Below are 27,327 nucleotides of genomic sequence, written 5' to 3'. Positions count from 1 at the left end.
GTGAAGCACTTTGAACTCTCTGGAATAAAGGTGATATTAATGCATGACTTTCTTAATGCACTAGGAACGTTTCCTTAAGAAATTTTTTTTAGTTTTTAAAGCTTCCTTTCATAAATGCCACCTTGGGTCCTTAGGAGAAAGAGTACCATATGCAAGGTAACAAACATACACACTGCAAGTCACAATAAAATAAGAGTCATTTATTCTGTATTCAGCAAACAAACTATAATCTGAAAGAATGTTTATTTTTAATTTGTAGCCATTGGACTTGCTAGAGTCTTTCCCATCCCACTTTGGAGTTAAATGTCCCCGCAGCTTCCTTTTCTTTTCCCAAAGTCAAGAACTGTGGCTACTATGCAGAGGCCTACCATCTAGGAAAGTACTGATAATTGGTAAGCAAATCATAGAAGAGGATGTCTTGTGACAACATCAGGTGCACCTGTCGGAATGGTGGGTGAAATGCATATGGTGCTAACGATGGAAAGCCAACCATAAGCAAAAGCCTAGCAAAGGCAGAATGATCTGGAACATGATAGCCTTGCTAGGAATAAATGTTTTACAGGGGGACACAGCAATGGGGAGGGGAGGCAAGGAGGATGATACACACAAAGGTGGCGATCTAACAAGCAGAGCCCTGAGTGGGAATCCCACTTCAGGAACGACTTGTTGTTTTCTGGTAGACGTTGTGCGTGTCTCTGTCCTTCAGGTTCTGCCTACATGAGAGAAGCTTGGCTGGGGCCACTGTCCTTGGGGTAAAGGAGGCTTTTCCCCCAGATACAATGTTCTCCCACTCTGAGGGAGCTCAATGTTTTGGGGGTTGTTAAGGAAAGTCTTAGTTAAGGACCAATGAGAGGAAGCCATAAAATGAGATATCTGACGGGGCCAGATGCTTACTAGACACCTGCCAGCTTCCAAACCTGCTGCGAGAAATACAGCATTTTTGAAGGAGGGAAAATGCAAACTGAGCCCTGAGGTCAATTCTTCAACGTTAAACTGGCATATTCTTCAACATTAAACTGTCATATTCTCAACTTACTCTTCCTCTGGGGCACTTGGATGAAAGAGCCTGACCTTCATGGCCTGTCTCTCCTCTGTTCCCCAATAGGTCAGCTAGTGGGTGGTGGGGTCTCTGGAGGAGCAATGTACACAGAACAGTTGGGAGACTCCCCAAGAGGTGCTTTGGCATAAATCAGTATCTGAGAGGCACACAGGCATTGGACTTTAGCTGTGTTTCCTGAAGATGGACATTTTGCTTGCATTGTTTGGTGCCCCCCAGGCTGGTTATGGGCAGCCCTCAGGCTCCAGGAGCCACATTGTGAGGCTCACTCAGAGTCCACTGTGTTGTCCAAGGCATGCTGGGAGCGCCTCTGGTTCCTGGATGACACACACAGGTACACAAGATATGTCAGACACAGCAAGGCCACTGCTGTGAAGAAGGTGAGGGTGCCCATAAAGGCAGACGACTTGATGGGCAGGCGAATCAGGGGGCTCTCGGCTGGGATCTGGTTGGTCAGGCTGAGCATGTAGCCAAGAGACCAGGCTATGCTGCTGTTCCCCACCTGTGGAGTAGAGGAGACGGCTCAGTTCTCAGGGCTGGGCTTGAGGCACTGATTATATCCCCAGGGCACACCATGGTCACCCTCCTGAGACCACCAGGAAACTGTGGCCTAAGGAGGTCAAAGGACTTGCTTAATTTCAGACACTGCAGAGACTGGGCTAGAACCCAGGTCACTGTGACCACAAAGGCTCGAGGGCCCAATCTCCCACACTGCAGAGGAAACAGCCAGAAGAACTAATCCTCATGGCCTCGTCACAGCCAAGCGTGAAGAGGGCACAGTTAATAACAGTGAAAGTTTCTCTGTCATCGGGTACAGAAGTGTCTATAGCTAAAGAAAGAAGGTGATGCATGTTTTACTGAACCCAGGACCAGTTTCTAAGAAAAGATGGTCAGGGGACTTCCCTGGTGGTCCAGTGATTAAGGCTCCACACTGAATGCAGGCGGCCCGGGTTCAATCCCTGGTCAGGGGACTGGATCCTTCATGCCGCAACTAAGAGCCCGCGTGCCGCAACTAAAAAAAAGATCCCACGTGCCAAAACCAAAAAAAGATCCCACATGTCGCAACTAAAGATCCCACACACTGCAACTAAGATCCCGCACACAGCAATGAAGGTCCTGCGTGCCTCAATTAAGACCTGGTGCAGCCAAATAAATACCCCCCCAAAAAAAAACATAAAAAAAAAAGAAAAGAAGGTCAGTTTAAGTGGGAAGCAGACTTCATCAGTTTCATCTGGTAGTTCCATCAATTTTTGTTTACATGTTTTTCAGCTATTTTATTAGATGTATAAATGTTTCAAATTTGCAATCTTCTATCCTCTCTATCTCAAATGATGCTCTTTATCTTAGACTATTTTGTCAGATATTAAAAAGCTACACCAGTTTTCTTTTGTGTAGTATTTGCCTGATAGTTAAAAAAATTTTTTTTAACCTTCAAACTTTCCATGTCCTTTGAAAATGAACAAAAGAGAAACAGACTCACAGACATAGAGAAGAGATTTGTGGTTGCCAAGGGAGAGGGAGGTGGGGGAAGGATGGATTGGGAGTTTGGGATTAGCAGATGAAAACTATTATATATAGGATGGATGAACAACAAGGTCCTACTGTATAGCACAGGGAACTATATCCAATATCCTGTGATAAACCATAATGGAAACAAATACGAAAGAGAATATATATATGTATAACAATCATTTTGCTGTATAGCAGAAATTAACACAACATTGTAAATCAACTATACTTCAATAAAATTTTTTAAAAACCCAAAAAATGTTCCATGTCCTTAAAGATGGTTTCTCTTATAAACAACATATACTTCATTTAAAAAAATCCAATCTGACAGAGCCTTTTAACTGGTAGGTTTAGTCCATTTATGATTATTGTGATTATTGATATATTTGGACTGCTTTCTAATACCTTAGTTTTAAATTTTCAATAAGTGCTACTTCCCTATGTTTATTTTTTTCATTTATTGCCTTAAAAATGATATAAATATGTTCCACTTTACAAGATGAGCATTTCAGGCCACTCTTATGTCCCTGTACCCTATGACCCTCAACCATACCCCCATCACATTGGATATTAGCTATACTAGAATTCTGAATTGTTATAAATGGATTCTTCTCTTTTACTTTTCTTTGGTGTTAGTTTTCTTTTTTCGTTTTTAATATAAATTTTAAGCCACAACATCATTTATTCTTACTTCCTATATTTTTATACATCTGGATTTATTTCTTATTTGATCATTTCCTCCAAAAATATTTTGGATGTAAATCTTTGCATGGCAAATCTTCTGAAGTCTATTTATACCCTCATATTTGAATACTAATTTGACTGAGTATTAAATTCTTTATAAATAAAGGAAAGGAACTTGAAACCTAGAATTCTGTATCCCCCCAAATTGGTATTTAATGGAAAATCATTCCCCATTCTCATAATTTATTTTCCTGGTAATTAGATTAATTAGAAACAAAGCTTGGAGAGTACATGCCACCAACAGTCCTTAAACATCTCCAGACATCCTTAATTTTTATAGATGACTCAGTTTTATCTATGTAAAAGTAAACAGTCACAGGCCTAATGCTGGATATTGCTTGCTTTAATCTAATTATTGCCGAAGCTAACATTGAACAGACTGACTCCAGACATACTTCAGGCTTTACATCTGCTCTTCCTGAAATGAGAAGACCCTCCCAGAATCTGGGGAACAGAGTGCTGGATGAAAATATCAGCAAGGCTGCGTCATGAAAGCAAGGTACAGAGGCCCCTCACCAAATAGTCACCTGGTAAGAGCTGTCATTCCAGCACTGGACCATTCTAGACACTTGAGAGTGAATACAGTGACCTCAGACTCATTCTAAGATCAAATTCTTATTTAATGCTGCTTATTTAATCCCTATTCTCTGAAGCATAGATCTTACTCTGACATTTGTGTAGAATGGAGAGCAATTAGTTATTATTCTCTTAACAAAATTGTTACATTTGAAGCTTCTTGTCAGGATGAAAAGTCTCTGTTCCTTAACATATTTATGTATTCACTCAACAACATTTACTAAGCACCTTCCATGTTCTCAGCCCTGTGCTGAATGCTAGGAATATGAAAAACAAGTGCTGCCGCCACGGAGCTCAGAGTCCACGGTTCTTGGCATCCAATCCTTAACTCATGTGGAAGGTTTCTGATGACCACTTCCTCTGAATTCTCCATCATCTTTTCTCATAAGCTCACCAGGGATCAAGTCTCATTGGCTCCATTTAGCAAGTTAAACCCCAAGTCCCACTTACCTTCTACATTTCGTTCACGCACATACACACAAGCATCTATTTTGAGAGAAAGAGGAGGAAACAGTTTGTGCTTTGACTTACCTCTTTTTTAAAATGTATTTGGGGCCAGGTGTTCTCGGTGAATTTGTATCCATTTACAAGCAAGTGGTAGATAAAATGGGCTGAGAAGCAGTAGGAGCGAGCGTACTCCTCATCAAACCGGGGGAGCAGCAGTGGGAGCTGAAGGCAGGTTCAAAACAGGGAGGAGGCAGGTTTTAAAACACACATTTCAGGGACTTCCCTGGTGGCGCAGTGGTTAAGAATCTGCCTGCCAATGCAGGGGTCACGGGTTCGAGCCCTGGTCCGGGAAGATTCCACATGCCATGGAGCAACTAAGCCTGTGTGCCACAACTATTGAGCCTGCGCTCTATAGCCCGTAAGCCACAACTACTGAGTCCGTGCGCCACAGTTACTGAAGCCCACATGCCTAGAGCCCATGCTCCACAACAAGAGAAGCCACTGCAATGAGAAGCCTGCACACCGCAACGAAGAGTAGCCCCCACTCGCTGCAACTAGAGAAAGCCCGCACGCAGCAATGAAGACCCAACGCAGCCAAAAAAAAAAAAAAAAACCATTTCAGAACAGCTTAGGTCAGCTGTCATATTTTAAAGAATCTTATCACCCAGAATTTAATAATTAAAATTACTATAAAATAATACAATGATAAAAATGTCCCTGTTTTATGTTCATTTGTTTTATTTATTTTTTATGTTATTCCACATATACGTGATAACGTACAGTATTTGTCTTCCTCCGTCTGACTTATTTCACTAAGCATAATACCCTCCAGGTCCACTCATGTTGTTGCAAATGGCAAACTTTCATTATTCTTTATGGCTGAGTGATATTCCATTGTACATATACACCATATCTCCTATGTTCCCCCCCCACCAAATCCCTATACAACATCACAGAAGAACAATCTAAGTTTATAGAGTGCTTATGACATGCCAAACACTGTTATAACCATTGTGCCCATGGTTAGAACATTAATTCACAATGCAGCTATGAGCTGGGGTCCCTTACTATCCCCATCTTATGGATATGGTGAAAGGAGGACAGCATAAAAGTCAAATTCAGAATATACACACACATGCACACAAATGGAATCTACTCTGCTGTACTGTTTCGTACCAATATGGATCCTTTCTCTTTAAATACTGACCTTACCCCAATTCTGTGAGCAGAAATTCCAGGTGCTTGAGTTGAAGGTGTGCAGGGAAAAGCTACCCGAAAGGTTGAAAGCACTGGCTGTGTAGTAGAATCCTGCAAAAGCCTGTAAGGAAGTCGTGCAGAAGGAAATAAGTTCTCAGAATGGGATATAATATGGAGGTTTCAGAATGGGATATAATATGGAGGTTTCAGGGTACTGAATAAGAAAGTGGGAAACAGCTCAGCAGAGGAAAAACAGAAAGGTGAGAAAGAAATATTCAATGGGGAAAAAAGGAATCTTTCCATAGTTTTGCCCTTACCAGAAATGACCCTTTAACTTTTGGCTGATATACGCCATTGAAGGAACAGACTTCTCGGTCATGGCAAGCACTGAAGTTAAATAGGGAAGCCACCTTTTCCCTACACAGTGATGGGTCCCCGGTTCCTTCAAAAGTGATGATGTTGTTGGGATCATAACTTTCAGGTCTCAGGTCCTCTGTACACAGGCTGCCAAACACATGTGCCTCAGTGAAGGTGGTGTTGTAATTCCGAGGGTAACAGGGGTTGGCAAATGTGGTTTCAGTGGTATAATTCTGTAGGTACAAGAGTGAGGTGTTAGATATCACTGTTTTGTGGAGGCCCAAGTACAAATCCTCAGTGCAAATCCTTACTGTTGTCCCCCACCAATGCCGAGAGAGAAACGGAAAAAAGGCCATTCTGCGTCAATGTAGAAGGGAACTCCCAGGTTGTCTAGATAACTCAAGTCAGGGTGGGGGGATGATCACCCTGCACCCGGCACAACACTAGGCTCTTGCTTACACTGTCTGCTCCAGCCCTTACCACAGCCCTGTGAAGCAGGTTTTATGAACTCCATTTTGATGAGAAAACAAGATATGTTTAGATTCATTGACCATTTTGAAGAGAATGTTATCTATCCACCTAAAAAAATAATTCAAAAGGTACAAATAAATATATTATGAAAATTAAGGCTCCCTCCCATCCACTTTCCCCACCCTTATTCCCTCCCTGGAAGTAACCACTATTGCCAGTTTTGTGTATTCTACCAGAGATTCTGTGTATACTTCTTGTATGCATGTGCAAATATATTTTCTTTTCTCCTCTCTTTCTTTTTAAAATTTAAAAATTAAAAAAAAAATTTTGTTTTTAATAGAGTTATTTATTTATTTTTGGCTGCATTGGATCTTCGTTGCTGCGTGCGGGCTTTCTCTAGTTGTGGCGAGTGGGGGCTACTCTTCGTTGTGGTGCGTGGGCTTCTTATTGCGGTGACTTCACTCTTGTTGCTGAGCACGGGCTCTAGGCACGCGGGCTTCAGTAGTTGTGGCACAAGGGCTCAGTAGTTGTGGCTCGCGGGCTCTAGAGCTCAGGCTCAGTAGTTGTGCCTCATGGGCTTAGTTGTTCTGTGGCATGTGGGATCTTCCCGGACCAGGGCTCGAACCCATGTCCCCTGTATTGGCAGGGGGATTCTTATCCACTGCACCACCAGGGAAGTCCCTAAAATTTTAAAATCATAAATGGCAGTACTGTATACACACTGTTCTGCCCCTTGCTTTTCTTACTTAAAAATATATCTTTGAGATTTTCCTTTCATTGTAAGTGTAAGAGTGGGTTTTTAGTAGCTGCATAGCACTCTACTGTACAAATAAACTATAATTTATTTAGGGAGTCCCCTCTAGAGGAAAACTTAGGTAGTTTCCAGTCATTTGCCTTTACAAAACAATGCTGTAATAAATATCGCATTACATAGAAATCTTCGATCCATTTGTAATTAATTTGGTATTAAGATTGGGATTTGATTTTACTTTTTCCAGATGATTATCCAATTTTTATCTATGGTCAAAAATGTTCCCTTTATCAAATGCTGAATTCCAAAATGTGTTTGGTTCTATTTATGGACTCTCTTTTCCAAGAAATTGGATTCAAACTCTAATTTCAAAGCTACTAAGGCATATTTTACCCCTACAGTAAAATCTTGACCCAGAAAACACTTAGCCCAACTCTTTCATTTTACTGCTGAGGAAACTGAGGTACATATCAAAATAATGTAATCATTTAACAAAAGGCAGTGGTAGGATTCTACACAGAATCCTACAGAAGTCCAACACTCATCCAGTATAACTGACATGAGTGTTCTGCAGAAAGATCTTCATATGACTCTGTGGAGGCAGCAAACAGGCCCCCTTCTGCCTTAATGGTGTGAAAAAATCTATGGTGTTCAAAAGGTCTTATGTCTAATTTGTAACGTATCATGCCATGGTCACCCTATGGCTGAAATATTCATTAAAAGAAAAAAATCAAATCAACCAAATGATTATTTAGTTTCTCCCTCCAAATCTGCCTTATACTTTTTAAATAATTAAATCATTTCTGGCTTGGCTTGGAGAAGAAGCAAGATAATATAAATTATTTCTGGCAGAAGAAGCTCAGTAAAGATTATTTCACTTCTCTTTTTGGAGTGTGAATTATTTGTTATGGCATTCCTTAAATATAATTTGCCAGTGTGCCAAGTTGCTTAGGCCCTCAACATTCAATAAATCTTCCCTGAATTTAGTGTTTTCAGGGCACTGGCATGAAAGGGTCATGTACTTTCTTTTATAATAAAATGACCAATATAGTTTTTCTTTTTAAATAATGGTATTTGGAATATTATGCACCTATAAAAGTATTAATTTCAAAAGATGTTTAACAACACAGGAAACTGCTCACAATATATTGTTAGGTTAAAAAAAAGCTGGATATAAAATTATATGTAAACCATATGAAGCCAAATTTGTAAATACTATACATATTCCTGCATGAAAAAAAAAACTGGAAGAAAATGCAATACTGTGTTGATGGTGGCTAATTCCAGGTTTTGTTTGTTTATTATTTATATTTTTTATGTCTGTATTTTCTAATTTTTTTTCACTGAACATGTGTTACTTTAAAAACAGAAGAGGACTTCCCTGGTGGCGCAGTGGTTAAGAATCCACCTGCCAGGGTTCCCTGGTGGCGCAGTAGTTGAGAGTCCGCCTGCCGATGCAGGGGACGCGGGTTCGTGCCCCGGTCCGGGACAATCCCATCACAAGTACTGAGTCTGAGCTCTAGAGCCCGCGAGCCACAACTACTGAGCCCTCGTGCCACAACTACTGAAGCCCGCGTGCCTAGAGCCCATGCTCCACAACAAAGAGAGGCCACTTCAGTGAGAAGCCCACGCACCATAACGAAGAGTTGCCCCCGCTCGCCACAGCTAGAGAAATCCAGCATGCAGCAATGAAGACTCAACACAGCCAAAAATAAATAAATACTCAAGTATTACTTTAAGTGTTACTTTAAGTAATACTTACGTCTTATTTAAAGAGGAAGAGAAAGTGAATTCATGTCCCTAATGTCTAACATGCTCTCAGAGTGAGACTTGAGCCCTGGGGTGACTGGAGACTCCTTTTTAAGAAAATAATTTGCAAAGTATATATCTAGGTGTCACTCTCACCACACTCTGTAGCCCCTTATATTACAGACCGGGAAATGAGTCCTGGACTGGTGGCATTTACTCAGCCAGTTCATGATGCAGTAATCTTTGGGAACCTTCTAAGTTGGGGCTTGGCAGCACATCTTTGGGACATGAAAGTATTGGTCAGGCAAATCGGGACATGCATTTGTGGGTGATCCTCATCACACCTGGATTCTTCCCCTCACCTGAGTCAGAAGGCTTACAGGGCAGAGCCACCCTCTCAGGCATCCAGATGTTATCAGGCAAGTTGTAGACACACCCTGTCCCTGTGACCTGACTATCTGTAGTGAGGGGCTGGGGTCTCCCACCTCTGCCCCCAGTCCTGGGCTCACACCTTGAGACCTGCATTCTCAAACCCAAATGAGACCTCATCCAGGTGGAGTATTCACTTCTCTACTGTAGACTGTTGGGTACATAGACATTCTTTAATAAACATTGTAGGAGTGTGTGCATAACGACACACACACACACACACACACTCTTCCTCAGTGTCAGTCAAATTTAAGAGGTTAGCTTCTCAAACCTCCACTCATTCTGGAAGAAGGGTGATTTCACCTGCTTCCCTTTTCCTGTCTAAAGTTTGGAGGAGCCCCTGCTCCACCCTCCACCCCCACCAGAGCCAGAGCTGGAGGAAGGGACAATAAGTATTGCTAAAAATAAAAGGAGAGAGAGAAAAGAGGAGCCCCAGTTAACGAGGGTTGGTTAAGCTCCATGTGGGGTTTGGTTTGGCTGAGTGTAGGGTGGATATGAGGGTCTGGAGTGGGCACTGAGTCTTCTGAGCCATGGAAGTGTAGCTCAGGGCTGCCTGCAGGGTCCCCGCTCTGTCCTTCCCAGGAATGCTCAGGCTCTCCCAACAATACATGTGGCATGCATGTGTAGTGGGGCTCCAGCCTTTCCTGTGAGGCTGAAAGAGAAGTTTTGGGAAGAGGGCCAGACCTGGAGGGTGAATTCTCACCACCTACCTTGCATGGTTACTCAGTAAATATGGGGATCTGAAGATGTGACTTCTGCTGATGACACTTTTGTAAACCAGCCCAATTTTCTACAGGCTAATGGCTGGGGAATACTGCTTCCTTCTTCAATGACCAAAGTAGGTTGCAGTGGTGGGGCTTAAGCTACTGATGCTGTGTCCACTATGTTCATAGGCTGACCCAGCTCTTGTCTCCTTCCCCTGGGCCCCATCAGAAGCCAGGATCTGTGGCCTCCGGTTGGCCCCATGCCCCTTTAGGTGATCAAGCCTCCTTCCCTTCGTGTTCCCTTCATCTTCATCTTCCCTTCTCAGCCATGGCTGAGATTGATGTCCCCTTAGCACTGGAGTTTGGGATCTCAGGTCACATCCATGGTGCTAGTGCCCTTGCTGACACATACAGTACTAATGTCAAGTTCATATTAGTGACAGCCTTCTAGTTGATGCCTGAAGTAGCCATCTGTGCCATGGAACATTTACCATATGAATTAGTGACTGATGTGATGGAATTCGGCTGCTCTAAGACCCCAACATATAAAGGGCATGAAATCTGCCTAATATAGGCTCATGTAAAAGAAGCCTGAGCCTGGGGAGGGTTCTGCCCTCTCCCCTGTCAGCAAGCATTTCCCATATGATCACTTTTATTATTTTGGCTGCACTCAGGGGAGTCTCAACATTCTCAGGTTAATTTAGCTACTGGTTTAAAACAGCTTGTGTCCATAAAGGGATCCCAAGTCCTGAATCATTTATAAAACATCTGGAGCTCTGGAATTTCCCTGGACTTCTGACTCAGATACACTGGAAATGATCAACACGAGAGAGAGAGAGAGAGAGAGAGAGAGCTTGGACGCCCACAAGTAAACAGGAAAATGCTGCTGTTTCCCTCCATCTTCTAATTGGAGTGGAAAGGACAGACCCCAGAAGGCAAGGCATCTTCCTCTCAGCTAAGACCCCCGAGGGAATACCCATTGCCCCCTGGCTCAGGTACCTGAAGAAGAATTGCCAGAAACCTCTTCTCAGCCTCATTCCGGCCATAACACTGGAAGCTATGCGTGTAGAGTGTGTACTCATAGCCATACAGGGACACCTTCACGATGTCACTGGTGTTCAGCCCCACGTTCTCTTCTACCGTGAAGGATATTTGGGTGGAGGCACCGCCTAAATCCAGGGCACCTGTGGTCTCCTTTCCATTCGGATGCACCCACATATGCCACAGGCTCTTCTACATAGTAGGAAAAGGAAACAAGAAAAAAGACCAAAGGTACCATCTCTGATTGGCTAGGGTTCTTCACCCAAGACCCATCTCTTATTGCTAAGAAATATGACATAGGAAGCATTCAGGGCCAGATCTCTCCTTTATTTCAGGGGTGGTGAACTCAAATGCTTACAGGGACTGTACAGGCAACATAAATGAGTGAGTAGACAATAGGGAATGAGGTGTAGACAGTAGGGAATGGTGGGGCCTGGGGCAAACTGGGGAATGCATGAGCTATACTCTGTTCCAGTTGGTTGTTGCCACGCAGGAATGTGAGTCTGCCGTGACCAGCTCCTCCAACTTTTGGGGAGTGAGGGGGGCAGGAGAAGCTAGAAATGTGGATTTTTATGTGAATTTTCCAAAATATTAACTAATTTAATTTAATTTAATTAAAAATGTATTCAAGGGGGAAGAAAATAGGTCTTAGGCTGAACATCATATGGTGTCCTCTGCACCAAAGGAGCAGGGAGTATGGAGACTGGAATGTGAGGAGACCTGAGGACACAGAATGAGTTGGGAAGAAAGCTGCCTGAGGGCTCTGTAAATTCCAGATGGCTGTGGGGCTTCTTGGAAGGGTCATTTTCCAGGTGTCCTTCAAAAGACTCATAGCCCACTGCTAGATTTAGATCCTTCCCTGCCTCTAATTTCTTATTAGCTAGTAAAATGATGATATTCCCCCTTTCCCATGCATTTGGTCCTGTTTAGGATCCACGGCTTTGTCCTAGCTATACATGTCTTTTCTTAGCTGTTGTATCATAGATGTTTCCCTAATTCATTACATGATAGAAGCAATGCAGGACAGGTGGCCCTGTTGGTATGTACCTCTGCTTAAGTTACCAACCACAGGGGACAGGATAAACAGCAAGATTAAAAACCATGCATTTGTTTTCACACACCTCCAGGAAATTTCCCATTAAATAGTTGGCTGTAATCCATCCATAAATCCCTTCCTCTTGCCCAGAAATGATTTGAGCATCCCTAAAATCAAAGGGCTGAGACTTGAAGTAGTTTTGGATGCTCGCAAGGACTTCATTAGCTGCTGTTTCGTTTTGCAACCTATGCAAGGCACAGAACACAAAAGGCTGAGTGCCCAGACAACGATCTTAAAATAACCCCTCCACCCACTTCAGGCAGGGACAGTTTTCCAGATGTATATAAGGCATGGCAACCCCCTGTACAAGTTGAAGCCTCCCAGGCAAGGCAGGATGCACTTGTTACCTGTCAAACTGCCAAGCAGGAAAATAGCTACCAGTAAAAATACCACTTGTTCTCTCCTCCCCTACCTGTTCCTATCCCTCTCTCTAGCAACCAGCTAATGAAAAGAGCTTCCTACTCAGTCACCATTGCTCTGTCTCAGATCAGCAGAGGAAAGGAGATCGGTGAAGGCATAGGAGTGGCATAAGTAATCTCTTGGGGCACCATATAAAGAAGCCCTCATCAGGCCAGAAGGAAGGGGAGCTTAGGCGGGAGGGGGAAAGGAAGAGGGATGAGTTTTCAGCTGTCCCAGCTTTGCTCTTTGGGAGGGCTTAATCATGAGGGGATATGATGGCCATCATGGCTGTCATTGAATTGAAATTCATTAGTGTGCTGACCCATGGAGGAGTGGTAGCATAGTGTTCATATCACCCATGATGTAGAGTAATAATATCATTCATCTGCTGCCATTTTATGAAAGAAATCTCACTTGGGAGACTCTTTTTCCTTTCATCAGTGGGTTAAGAAAGCCAGGGGCACTGGCTCACTCTTGGCTTGAAGAAGAAGAAAGAGAAATGCCACAAGCAGAAGTCCATTCCAGTTCAGTAGCAAATTATCACTGCTTGGAAAATAATTAAGAATTTTCCTAGTTTTATTAATTCCCATCCCAGAGATTCTCAAATTATTGTTTTTTTAATATTTGACTTTTCTAGCAATTAAAGTATCAACTAGTTCCTCAGAAGAAATGGATCACCATCAGAAAGTTTCACAAGGAGGCATTAATATTTAATTTATTCAAATGCGACATCCACTTTTTCCCCAACTGGCAAACTTTTGTATTCCATGGTTTTTGTCATGGGCTATAAATTACAGAGCCTTTGAATGATTTCTCGCGGAGAGGATTGGGAGAAAAAAAGCAACCAAGAAAGTTGGGTTCTTTGTTTCCATAAGAAAGAAAAGGCAGAAGAAGGGAATTTCTATGACATTTCTATTTCAGGTAAACACAATAATTTTGAAAACACACTGCAGATTCCAAGAGTAAGCAAAGAAATCTGACTTCTTTCCGCATTCTACTTGGTCAACCAGGACACGGGAATAGAAAAAAGGAGAGGAAAACTACAAGGAAAGGGCTCAGTCCAATTGAGAGTGCTTCATGATTTTTTTTGATGATCATCTTAAAGTGACTCTGTTGTTCCTTTGTATTTTCTTCATGCCCACATGAAGAAAATACATGTAATTTTACATTCCTGGGATCACAGACAAAGTGGCTTTGAAGCAGAATGAGTGTCATCTTTTGGGGAGAAAGCCTTATTTTCAAAGTTTAGGGCAGCATCTACCCTTTAATTTAGGTAGATTTAAGTTTGATGGTTTTTTTAAAAAAACTATTTTTCTTTTAATTCAAGGTCAAGGAAGTATTATCATGGAGAAAAAAATGAAGAGAAAGGACATTCAAAAACAATGCAACTGGGCTAAAAGTCATGGCTACAAATTTAGAAGGAACTGCTTAATTGAATGAAATGAGATGTTTGTTTTTATGTAACGCCAAAGGCTTTGGGGTGAGGAGCAGAAATCCCATTATTTGAAAGCACATCTCAGTGACATTTTGTACATGGGTAGAAGCTACACAGCTTAGTAATACAGTGGGTTGCATTTTGTGGAGCCGGTTGTCCACAGGTGTTAAAATACCAGGAGTCAGGGCTTCCCTGGTGGCGCAGTGGTTGGGAGTCCGCCTGCCGATGCAAGGGACGCGGGTTCGTGCCCGGTCCGGGAGGATCCCACGTGCCGTGGAGCGGCTGGGCCCGTGAGCCATAGCTGCTGGGCCCGCGCATCCGGAGCCTCTGCTCCACAACGGGAGAGGCTACAGCAGTGAGAGGCCCGTGTACCTCAAAAAAAATACCAGGAGTCAAAAACAGTTTCTACTTTTCTAGAAAACTAGAGGTACATCCCATGATTAGATTTCATGTCACTTTCCTTTATTTTCTGAGCACTCAGTAAAATCACCATGGGGAAGGGAATCAAATATAGAACTGTTTCTTTCTGAGTATTAAGATAAAGACTAAAAGTTTCCTAACTTTGAAAGCCTAAATTTATGGCAGAATATGGGCTTCTTTCTTTTGGATTTATTCCCAGAAATAGAGTTACATTCTTGGAAAGAATTCAACACATTCCTGGTTATTTTGGTCCAAAGGGCTCCTCTGTGCCATTCTAGCCCTTACCTCAGCAAGCGCATCCCAGCTGTGGCCCCCAGGTAAATGCAGGTGGATCCATGGAGGTGGGCTGGAATGTGCCCCTTGACTTTTTGCATGCAGTCCTCAAAGGCTTTGGGGGCATCTTGAGGGTTTTCCCCATAGCTGGAGATCCCAGAGCCTGAAGAGCAAGCAGTCAGCACTTCTTAGCCTTCCCAGGAACCAACAAGAGCAGTACAACTTTTAAATATAAAATAAATCAGCTCTGGAAATTAATGGGTTTTTGTAGGGGGCTGAAAATTGTGTATGTGCTAAGTTCCATGTGGTCACACAGATGAGTCAATTCCCAAAATATGGAAGGAAAGAATTATAAAGGTGAAAAAAGTAATGAGCCAAGACCTGCTTTAAAAAAAAAGTTCTCATCATGGAAATTTCAAATATAAATAAAAGTAGGGAGAAGAGTATAACAAACCCATGCACCCATCTTCCAGTTTCAACAATGATCAATCTTGCTCCATCTGCACATTCTCTCATCATGAAGCAAACTGCAGACATGGTATCATTCCATTCTATAAATATTTCAGTATGTATCATTAAAAGATAAGAATTCTTTTAAAGAAACATAACCATAGTCTCATTATTCTACCTAAAAATCTTAAAAATAATCCCTTAATATAATTAAATATCTAATTAAGTTTCATGTTTCCTTCATATTCATATTTTTTCTCTCTCTCTCTCTCCCTCCACCTCTCTCTTTCTATCTAGTTTGTTTGAACTAGGGCCCAAATAAATTCCATCCATTATAATTGGGGCATGTCTCTTAAGTCTCTTTTAATATATAGATTCTGCCTCCCTTTTCTAATTTTTCTTTGTAATTAAACATTTTTTCCTTGCAATTTCATTTGTCTTATAGTTTCCCACAGTCTAGAATTTGCTGATTGCAGCCCCATGATTCATTTAACATGTTATTTGGTCCCAGTTTTTCTCTATAAATTGGTAACTGAATGCAGAGGTTTAATTAGATTCAGGTTTGAACTTTTTCAGAAAGAGTAGTTTATAGGGATGTGCATTTCCAATAAGACACACAAGCATCTGGTTGTTTCTCTCTTTGTGCTGTTAACAGGCATCAATGATCATTGCTTAGGTCCATTCATTACTCTATTAGGGTTTATGAAACGCTGATATTTTATTTCCATCATTCTTGCTTCACTTTTTACCTAAAATGCTTTTATAAGAGGAAAACTTCCTCATCGTTAACTATTTGATTACCCTATACAGTTTGTATAGGGAAGGCAGTGGATAAGTGCTTGATTCTTTCCCTTTATTTACCAGCTTAAAAAATATAGATTGCATCTCTAGTATCTACCTAATTTAACCAATAAGGGATTTTGTTCGTTTGTTTGTTTAAGGGCATATGAATCTAAAGATATATTTGATATGTTTCAATTCATTGCAGTTACTATTCTTATTGGTGGCCTATCTTGTCCAGTGGCGCTCTCTTCAATTTGGCAGCTGAATCCTTTTGACATGATCCCAGAAACCTTTAAGAACTTTTCTGCTTTCTGATATGATGAGATATATCAATGACCTATAAATTTCCTGCCCCAGATCTGGAATCTGCTGTTTTTCCAAGGAATCCTGGTTTCTTTTATTGAGTAATGGTATTTAGCATTCAAAATTTGGAAGCTAGGTTGCTTACTGAAAGCCTTTCCAGAAGACAGGCTTAGAGAAAACTTTATTTCAAGAGAAAACACATCATGAATTCTTAGTGGTATTTCTAATTCAAAACTTCAAGTTCTTCCTTGAATTCACTGATCTTGTATCTTTATCTTCCTTTTACTAGCCTGTTTCCCAGCCCCTCCAACTTAATAACTCACTAGCTTTATTTCACAATCCACACACAACAGTCTCAGTATGACAATGACAATACCAGCACTACCACCAATTATAGGATTATTGAAAACAATTTAAGATTTTTTGAAGTTCTTTTTGTCCTTAGGGTATATCCTATTAGGCATGTACAAGTGTCCATAAATGAAGCTTTCTTGAAATACATACATGCTAATTTGTCTGCATATTGTCTATGGCTGCTTTCATGCTAAAGTGGGAGAGTTAAATGGTTACAACAGAGATCATATAGCCAACAAATGAAAAATATTTATCCTCTAGCTCTTTACAGGAAAAGTTTGCTGTCCATTGACTTAGATGATTTATAGGCATCTCCAACTTAATATATTTGAAACCAAATTCCTTAATCCCTGCCATGGCTCCAACCTACTCTACCCTCAGTGTTGCCCACTCTAAGGAGATGGTACCTTCATCCATGCAGTTACTCAGGTCAGAACTAATGTTCAGGCACCATCAACCAGAATGCTGCATATTGAATCTATCATAAAATCTTTTTGGCTCTACTTTCAAAATACTTCTCAAATCTGAGCACTTCTCACTCCCTTCCCCAGAACTATTCTCAATCAGTGTTTCTCAACCTCAGCACTACTGAAGTTTTGGGCTGGGTTATTCTTTGTTTTGTGGGCTGTCCTGTGAGTTATGTAATGGTTAGCAGCATCCTTGTTCTCTACTACTAGATGCCAGCAGCACGGCCAGCCCCAGTTATGAAAACCAAAAAATGTCCCAGACATTGATAAATGTTCCCTGGGGGGCAACATCGCCCCATGTTGAGAAGCACCAGTCTAGGCCAGACCACCAAAACGTCACCTCCCACTTGCACTGCTCTAATAGCCCTGGTTTTCCTGCTTCTAATCTTAGTCCCTTGACTACGTATTATACATTGACAGAGTGACCCATTAAAATTATGTCGTATCGTGTTAGTTCCCTGATCAGAATCTCCTAATGGCTTCCCAATATACTTTGAAGAAAATTCATTTGAGTAAATGTCAAACCCTTTACTGCATCTCAGGGTCCTCTATGAGCTGGCCTCGGTGACAGCTTTGGCCTCATTTCTCACTTTTGTTTCTCTTACTCGTTCTGCTCCAGCCACATCGGCCCCTTTGCTCTTCCTAGAAGATGATGAGCAGCTGTCACCCTTGGCATTTTCTTTTGCCACACCCTCTGCTCAGCACATTCTTCCCTCAAACAGGTGCACGGCTCACTCTCTCATCTCAATTTGGCCTCTGCTTAGCTATCACCTTCTTTGCTCTCCCATGAAATAGAATGATCACTCTCTATCCACCTAGCTGGCTTAGTTTCTCCTCACAGCACTTCTCCCTGATATCATATACCCATTTATTTATTCTGTCTCCTTCATTAGACTGTAAGTTCTGTAACAGCAGAGGCTTTGTATATTTTGGTTATTTTAGAATTCCCAGTGTCAAGAACAGTTACTGGCAGACAGCAGGCACCCAATAAATATTTATTAAGTACAGGAATCAATCAATCAATCAATCAATGAGATTTTCACATCAGCTCACAATACTATAGTAAGGGGATTGTGTAGTCCAATCTAGAGCAAACAAAATATATTCTGCCAGAGCTAGTCTCTGGATAGGAACTGGTTAGGAGCCTTGCTAGAATGTGGAAATGTGGGGTATTTGAGCATGTCCCTCGGGGGCCTATTTGCATAAGGTTCCTTAAGCCTCCCAGAGGGAAAAGGAGATTGGATTCATAGGTTCATGGGATACTGGGATTCACAACCCCAAGAAAAGAGCTAAAACTGCTATTCCAATCTGGGAAGAGAGGGTTGGACAGCTGGCACAAGACTTACTTGAGGTCGGACAAAAGCAAAAGACATGGGCAAGGGACGCTTTCCAACACTGTAGTGGCCTGGTTCCTAGAGCAACTCTTTAAGGTATTTCAGTGGAGGAGATGGTTAAGTTTAGGCTCTAGTGGAGTTTAAAGAATTTTTAACTGCTGGTTTAAAGGGAAAACATGAATGCCGCCTGTGAGAGAAGGCAGCAGGTACCTTGAGCAGTGCCTCCTGCAAAACAGATGAGGGGCAGGCAAGGAACAAGTGACCCTGAGGGAATGGCTTTAAAACAAGCAGCCAGAGCAATAGGCACCAGCATGGGGACCAGCAGCTAAAGCAGCACCCAGTGAACTCACGGAAAACAGCACCTGAGGACTGGATACTCACCAGGGACCCCTTGAGAAAGAAATTTCTGAGGCCCTGGGCATTCGGGAAACACTGTAGGGCAAAAAAGCATTCACCAACCCCTCAAACTGGCCAAGGCAGGGGACACCTGGGGAAATTTGCAACTTAGAAACTAGAAACCCAAATTATGCTTGGTGAAGCTGCCTGTCTTTCAGGGGATGACACTTGCCAAACTTTAACTCTGTAATTTGAGCTGTAATTTGTGGTCTTCTGGTCATTGTGAGTATATATGGATCCCTGAGGCTACCGTGATCAAAGGGAAGATTCATTTATGGATGTGGTGTGGGCTCCATGACCCTGCCCCTCCCCTAAATCACATCCAGGGTGGGCCAAGGGCCCCTATCCCTGAGAGACTGCCTGGGTCTCTCCCCATGAAAGTGCCACCTCTTTCTACAGCCCGAGGCCATCAGGACTGACCTCGCTGAATTGCCCTCCCGGGTATAGAGGCAGATCTTACAACTATGTTAGAATAACCTTTTAGCAAGAATATCCACCAGGAACTCTAAAGTGTGGTGCCCCATAATTAATAATAACTAACACTTATTGAATGCCTACTGTATGCCAGGGATTTGCTACCTGCTTTATATATATATTATGTCATTTGATCTTCAAATAATACCTGTGGGGTGGGTATTACTATTATTATGCTTTTTAGTTTAGAGATAAGTGAGTCAAGACTCAGAGAGGTTAGATAATTTTCTAGAGTTCCCACAGTAGGGATAGGGTGACGTCTTAATCACTGTCATACACTATCCTCTCCACTTGGAGTGACTGGTCTCTCTTTCCTAAAGAAAGCATCCTCTTTCATGCTTGGGGGTGAAGAAATGGCTCAGAATTTAGGAGAACAGAGATGGGATCTCTGGCTGAAGTTTGAGCAACGGTGCTGCCGCTTATGAATTGTGGGTAACAATGCAAGCAGTACTCAGAAAACATGGAAGTCCCCTGTTGTGAGGAGCCCAGAGAGGTGCCATGCAGATGCCTCTTCAAAGAAAGGCTTAGTGTCTCAGCGGTTAGCTCCTTTGGGGTTTGCCTCAGCTGCAGAGAGCTGCCTTGCTCAACATCTTCTTCCCAGGATGGCAACATCCAATGACTGACAGTGATGGGGGGACCACAGCCCAGCCATTTCAGGCCATTCATACCCAATGCAGGACATCTCTAATTGGCTGGAGCTCTGTCAGGCCTGGGCTGCAATCTGACTTCTCTTTCTGTCCAATCCTCCTTCTTCCGCCTTCCTTCCATGGGTGTGGATCGCTAATCACTCCCTTGCATCCCAGACTCTGTCTGGACATCTTAACTGTGACACCTATATCCCCCGGAAGGCGAGCTGGTGCCCTCCATGGAAGGGCAGATGATCAGAATGCACCCTGGTTATACAGAGAAGACTCTTGGTCTCCGTATGGGAAAGGCTAATTCTGCTTTTTTCAACTTTTTCCATGCCATCACTTGCAAGAAAGTATTCTATTTGGGCAGCTCATTGAGGGAAATGAAGGAGGTTGCTTGGGTTGGGAGGACTGGTTCAGAGTCTATAACTTGTCCTATAGGCTGAGGGTATCCCTCTAACCCATTCAGGACATACTGGTTGGGAAGATCCAGGCCAAGTCAAAGATCATAATGCTCTAAAGAGGGTGGTGCATACATACACACTCACTAACTGGGCTTGACTATGTGGACTAAAGGCTTAATTGTAAAAGGCAAAATTATAAAACTTTTTTTTTTTTTTGGCTGCTCCATGCGGCATGTAGGATCTTAGTTCCCTGACTAGGAATTGAACCCGTGCTCCCTGCAGTGGAAGCGTGGAGTCTTAACCACTGGACCACCAGGGAAGTCCAAAACTTTTGATAGAAGAATATCTTTATGACCTCAGGATAGGGAAGGATTTCTTAAATAAAACATACAAAGTACAAACCAAAAGGGAGAAGATTGATAATTGTACCTACATAAAAATTAAGAACTTCTCAGAAGATATCATGAAGAAATTAAAAAGACAAACCATAAACTGTGAGAGGATATTAGCAACAATATGATAATAATACTAGTAAAGCATTCATATTCAGAATATAGATAAAGAATTCCTAGGACTCAAAAGGAAAAATTCAAGCAATTTGGTAGAAAAATGAGCAAAAGACATGAACAGGCATTTCACAGAAATATAAAGTCATAAATATATAAAAAGATACTTATTAGTCACCAGGGAAACACAAATATTCATCAACAGGTAAAAATGAACCACATATTGCTACTCATTGCAGCATAGATGAATCTTAAAAACCCAGTGGTAGTGAACAAAGCAAATTACAGAATAAATGTTTGCTTCTAATTAAATAAATATGTGCTTGATTCCATTTTCAAAACCAGGAAAAACTAAATGCATAAGGACAAAACTAAAGAAGAACAAGTAAACCATCAATCTAACATTCTGAATATGTTGTGGAGGAGGCAGGGAGTGCATGGAGGGTCATTAAAGATGTTGATGCTGTTCTGTGTCAGGGGTCGGGAGCTCACTGGCCATATACAGTTCACCACCTTCTATTATACAGCCTGTGAGCTAAGATATTCTTACATTATTTTTAAATGGTGGGGAAAATCTTTTTTTAATATATTTTGTGGCATTTGAGAATTATATGAAATTCAAACTTTCAGGGTCCATAAAGAAAGCTTTACTGGAACAGAGCCACAAACGCCTACTGGTTTACAGATTGTCCATCTCTGTCTGTCTCTCCCTACCCACCTCCCCATCATATACAGCCAACTGGAATATAATTTTCCTATTGGAATACAGTTTTCCTTGAGTTTCTCATGTTTATGCATTATGAGCAGGGCACTGACTGCCTTTTTTCTGGACTATTTTTTCAAGGATATTTGCATAATGAACAGGCTCAGAAGATATAGTGTTTCCCTCCAGAGCAAAAGGCAGGTACCCATTATAAATGTTTCAGATTCCCTAATCTCAGGGTTCCTCTTCTGTAACATAACCCACTGTGTGAGCAGGTACCATCTGGCCCTTTTTACATCATCTTGTGCAAATTGGGGCTCAGAACCAGCACAAGAAAATGCTGATACTCGGGCTACAGCTGTTTCTGTGAGTAATAAACTCTCCTTTGTTTCTGACCCAGGAGTCTTGGGTCTTCCACCAGCATCCATGAAAGTGCGGCAGGGTAGAATCTCACACCATTCACAGTTCTTGACACCCCCCCACCATTTTACAGATGAGAAATCTGAAACCCAGAGAAGGGAAGGGACTGGCCTGAGGTCACTGTACTGATGAGTAGCAGCACCATCTCAAAGTCTCATATTTCCCTGACACCCAGCCCAGTGCTCAGTCCTTGCCTCTGGGCAGCATCTCAGGACTCCTGCAGGCCTCTGAAGGACATTAGGACAGTCCCTTTCTTCCCTTGGGCCTTACCTTTCACGCTACATTTGAAGGTTTGACTGACTACTCCAGTATTATTCTCCTTCTCTGCTGGCCATTGATACACGTAGACTGTGGTTCTGGAAGACCCGGCATCGAGCACGATTCCATACTGAATAAAAGGCGGGGAGGGAGAGTCAGAGACAGGCATCTGAGGACCCCTTTTCCCAGGGGGCCACCGAGAACCCTGAGTCCTCCCAAGAGCTTAACCCACACTGCTTCATTTAGGTAGGAGCTGACCAAAAAGAAAAAAACTATTTTCTCTAAACCAACTTTGTCTCCATGGACTCTGGATGGAGGGGTTGGGGGGAGATGGGTCCGGTGTTCTAGGCCGCAGTTCTCAGCCTTGGCCTCATATTAGAATCACTTGGGGAGCTTTTGAAACTCCCAATGCCAAGGCTGCAGCTGAGACCCATTAAATCAGAATCTCTGTCAGTGGACCCAGGCACCAACAGTTTTTAAAGCTCCTTTGGTGATTCCAGTATGCAGCCAAGGTTGAAGATGAGTACCCCAAAGATCTTGCATGCAAAGACAGTCTCCTGATTCCTCCTCATCCAGACTCTGTGGGAGGGGGGGGGAGGCACACGGTCAGAAGCCACCTTGGTCTCAGGAGTACAATGAATAGTCAGTCACCTGCTGCCCTCTATTCTCCAAACTTACAGGCCTATCAGCCTGGGATAAACAACCAAAAGGAAACCATAGGTAGGAAGTCCTCACAGGGGAGTGACACACTGATATCTGCATTGGCCTTCAGAATGAAAGTATTCCTGCTTAAGGAGGAAAAAACTAAAATACAAACAAATGTTGACATATTATCCCACTTAGGTGACGTGTGTGAACAAATGGACAGGAGGGTATTGCCAGCCATCTCACGCAGCTTGAGGCAGGTACCAGGGAGCTTCAGTTGAAGGTGTGGCCCAGCCCAGGCCCTGGACCAGGCCTGCCTAGGAAGGAGCATTCATTAGCAGCCTAGGGGCATTGGAATGAGTTACGCTGACCTAGGTCACTATCTGGTTGGGCTTGGAATCAGCCCAGGGCATCAGAGGCTTCTGGGTGGCATCTTTTCCCCAATTCCCCCACCATTGAGTTAGCCTAGCCTGTCCCAGAGGGGAAGATGACGTTGGGTTCTGGAGGCAGGTTACATCAGATGGATTCCTACTTTTCTGATATTGCATGAGAGACCTAACCTCTCTGGGTTCCCTCGTCTTCAGGCAACTTCCTTTCAGAAGTAAATAGGAGACCGTTTGCTTGATGCTTAGTGGCTGCTCAATAAATACAGGCTATATAGAAAAATCAGTGAAGCAAAATAAATAAAATTGCAAAGCAAGAAAAAGAGGAAAAAAAGTGAATAACACCCCTCAAATCCAACTACTGTTTTAACACCTTGTTTTATATCTTTTCCAACGGTCTTCTGTGCATACAACTACATATACACATGTGTTTAGACATATGTTTTTAAATCAACACAGGATTACAGTACACATAATCTTCTCCAATGCTTTTTTCTTACTTAAAAAGTATATCATGGGGGACTTCCCTGGTGGTCCAGTGGTTAAGGCTCCGCGTTTCCACTGCAGGGGGCACGGGATCGATCCCTGGTTGGGGAACTAAGATCCCGCATGCCGTGCAGCGCGGCCAATAAATAAGTAAGTAAGTAAATAAATAAATAAAAGTATATCATGAACATCTTTCCTTACCGGTAAAAGTACTGACATGATTTTTAAGCCATTCATCACATTCACTATGAGATGTACAGTAGTTGATTTAACCAATCCCCTGATTCTAAACTTTCTATCACGAATGCTTGCTTCATTTGAAATAGGAGCAAATAAAAAAATGTTACTCCAGCTTTTCCATTCTATTAAGATAGAACATCCTGTGTACATTGGTATTTGAACTTGAATAGCCTCTTCACCTCAGCTCTTCAATCTGATGTGTGTTGCCTGGGATCCTGACATGACACCCCCCACGGCAAACAGAGGAGGCATTGTTCACAATCTGTTCCAGGCAGAGGCTCCCTGTGAGATTAAAGCACAGGTTGAAACTGAAGGAAACCAGGCACTCCAGAGGTCTGAGCCTCTGTATCAGTCTGCTTTCTTTCCTTCCCTCTGCTGCTGACCTGCTCACCAGCCCCTCCATGCCTGGCACTGATAAGAGGAGAGAGAGCATAAGAGGGCAGCTACTCCAGAGGGTGCCTGTCTGTCCCCAAATCTTCTTTATCCCAACACTTCATGAAGAATGTTCGAGGCTGCTGGGCCAAGATCTGAAAGAATGAAGAATGTCCATCCTCATTTGTAAGTCTGGGAAAATGGGATTCAGTTTTCACCAGAATGGGCAGCAGCCAGAGACTTTGCTCTGAGATTTGCAGGAGAAATGGCGGCCCCTTGGGCGCCTGCTGATGTGGTGACAGGGGCAGCCTTGAGGCCCAGTGCTACTTTGCACTAAGATGATCCACCCCCACCCCACCATCGTTCACTGGCATTTTCAAAAGTGAAAAGATTGGTCTTTAATCAGTTTTCAGAGCTCATTTGCCTAGATCAGTGCAACTCACTGCGGTTCCATGGAGGGAGGGGGAAGGGGAGAATGAATTTCATTCAGTTCAGCTAGGTGGGTGATGTTTGGATGAAAAGCGTTAAGTCACCTTCTGTTTAATGCAGTGTCAGAAAAACAAACAAACAAACATGGTCTGGATGTGGAACTGAAGATACAGTCGGTGGGTGAACCAAAAGGAAACATATGAACCCCATTGTCCAAAACTCAAGAACTTTGTGAGCTTCTAACAAAAGCAAAAGCAAAGGTCATAAGATCATCTTTCTTAGATGTGTTTATTATTATTTTTATTATCATTATCATCATCATCATCATTATTACTCTTACTATAATAATGAGAATAATGGTAGTAATAAACATTTGGCGAACACTTATAATATGCCAGGCACTGCACAAAGGGCTTTAGTTTTGCATTTATAAGGCAGGTGTTATCATCATCCCCACTTGACAGATAGGGAAACTGAGGCTCACAGGGGTTAAATAATTAGCCAAGGTCACAGACTTGGGATCAAGCTGGGGTCTAACTGACTCTTAAACCTGTACTCATTGCCCCTGTGCTTTCACTGAGTTCCAAGGAAAACAAGTCTTAACAGGGTGACTGATTAATAAGAAGGTGCCTGATATGGTATGGCAGACTTTCTTTGTTCAGACAGAAGACCCTCAGAAGCAAACTCTTGGTTAAGTGGTGTGCAGATCTGGCTGGAGAAGAGAATCACCAATTTGAATAAGAAACCAGGGCCTTCTGGAAAGGAAAAAACAAATTACGCAACTCTTGTACTCCAAGAGGTAAACCAAGGTGGGCCACAGGGCACCAGATATCCAGGCTGATGACTGAGAATGGATGAGGGTTAGAAGGAAATGGTTTTAACACAGCCTGGCCCAGTTGTTGTGCTTTGGAGAGTCATGTGACCCAAGGTGGGGCTCTGACTGGCAGAAAAGCAGTGTCCCTGAAACTTGGGACCCTGCAGGCCCCTCTTCAACAGTGGCACCATGTGGCTGCGAGCGGCAGTGGCAGTGGGTTATTGATCAGATGGGTCTGAGAAGCTCCAGGGCTTCTAAACAACTGTGATGCAGTTAGGAGGGCGAAACCTCAAGAGGAAGATATTGGACTTAGTGATAATAAAGCGGTGGGGTTGAGGTGGGGGGTGCTGAGTGAAACATAAAGGCGACGTCATCATGTTTACTCTTCAAGCTGATAGAGCAGGTCAGACCAGTGACAGTGAAAAAGGGACTGGGGATATTTCCACTGTTGGCTAAGTTTTAATAGTTCCGCTTTTACACTCAGATGAACCAAGGTTAGGTAGGCCAACGTTGGATTTAATAGCCAGATATCATAACTTTTCATGTGGGTCTTGAGGAACATTCCAGGGCCCCTCAGATAGGCCACTGTGGAGCTGGCCCCTCAAAACCAACTGTCAGCAGCACACAAAAAGGCAAATCAAGGCTCAAGGTATGAAAACATAAACAATGAAAAAGCCTTTATATTCACTGGTCTCCACCTCCACACTGCCCTTCCTGCCCCTAGCACACACTGCAAAACAAAAGGAAAGGTCTCTGGACAGCCTGAGAAAAGCTGCATGTGGAATGCCCCCTTCCAAGCTGTCATTCTGCTTCTGCTTCAGCCGGCCCAGGACATCTGTCTTTTCTTATAACTAACCCACTCAGTGAAGCAGAATGGGCCTTCTGAGCCAATATTCCTGTGTTATACAACTTCCTGTCCCCTACAACTGAGGCCTGACAGCAAGATTCTGAAGAGATTAAAAACCCCCTCTCTGAACCGTCTGCTAATTCGTGAGGGTACGTCTGCTGGCCCTTCCAAACCCTTGCCTAAGGCCAATGTTCTCTGCTCTCTTTTCTTCCTTCTATGCCAAGTCTGCTATTTCCAATCTGTGTAACCGTGGGAAGCTATTTGCCCTTTCTGTTCCTGTTTTCTCATCTTCAAAATGGGAATAATAATTATCTACAGGGAACGGTCACTGAGGGTTCCCTGCCTACAAGCCCTCAGACCTTACCACTGTGATGTCCAACCATGCACTTTCTACCTGCCTGAAGGCTGTCTCCATTGGCTGAACCTACCCGAGCCCACAATATGCCAGAAATACTAGAGAGCTAATGTTCCCCAGGGAGCAGCCCTCAACCAATGACTGATGGAAGCTGGTGTGTAAATACACCCTTGAGTAGGATGACTGTGAGGCAGATGTTCTATATGCCCATGGCAGAGGACACCCCTGAGGTGAGAGTTCTGCACTGGCTCCCAGAAATTCCTAGCAGGACAGCTCCAGCTGCCCACAGTGGTAACCTGCTGGGTAATAGCCCCTCCATTGGCTGCCTTCCCTTCTGTCTCACTTCCCATCCCCCCACAGTTCTTCCTGGGGTCACCCCCAGATGACCATCTTGCACAGGCATCTTTGAAGAGGGGAACCCCTCTGACACAGAACTAAACATGTGTGGTCTCCTCCTTCAACATTGCCCTCCATTACTGCTCGGGGTCCCACTTTTCTGTACTCAGTTTACTCTTCAAGTCTTCTAATTCCTCCATATCCCTCCAGTTTGAATTTACCTCTCATCTCCCAAAACAACTGCTGTAACCAGCTCATCCCTCACTTTTTTTTTTTTTTTTTTT

The 27,327-nt window shown here is 42.9% G+C and overlaps 1 protein-coding gene across 1 annotated transcript in view; it reads right to left on the bottom strand.

Moving 5' to 3' along the window:
• Nucleotides 1-226: 226 nt before the first annotated feature.
• ENTPD3 (ectonucleoside triphosphate diphosphohydrolase 3) overlaps nucleotides 227-27,327 on the bottom strand; it is a 34,291-nt gene continuing 7,190 nt past the window's right edge. The window contains exons 4-11 of the mRNA XM_024754111.1: nucleotides 22,149-22,266; nucleotides 14,668-14,818; nucleotides 12,154-12,313; nucleotides 10,991-11,224; nucleotides 5,848-6,120; nucleotides 5,541-5,651; nucleotides 4,418-4,555; nucleotides 227-1,559 (exon numbers count right to left, since the gene is read on the bottom strand). Coding sequence (XP_024609879.1) covers nucleotides 1,323-1,559; nucleotides 4,418-4,555; nucleotides 5,541-5,651; nucleotides 5,848-6,120; nucleotides 10,991-11,224; nucleotides 12,154-12,313; nucleotides 14,668-14,818; nucleotides 22,149-22,266 — 1,422 coding nt within the window. The 3' untranslated portion in view covers nucleotides 227-1,322. The remainder of the gene's footprint in view (nucleotides 1,560-4,417; nucleotides 4,556-5,540; nucleotides 5,652-5,847; nucleotides 6,121-10,990; nucleotides 11,225-12,153; nucleotides 12,314-14,667; nucleotides 14,819-22,148; nucleotides 22,267-27,327) is intronic.

The sequence above is a fragment of the Neophocaena asiaeorientalis genome, unplaced genomic scaffold (genome assembly GCF_003031525.2).
Source record: "Neophocaena asiaeorientalis asiaeorientalis breed wild unplaced genomic scaffold, Neophocaena_asiaeorientalis_V1.1 scaffold121, whole genome shotgun sequence".
Lineage (NCBI taxonomy): Eukaryota > Metazoa > Chordata > Mammalia > Artiodactyla > Phocoenidae > Neophocaena > Neophocaena asiaeorientalis.
Note: the sequence above shows the minus strand (reverse complement) of the source record. Positions and strands in the feature narration are given on the sequence as shown.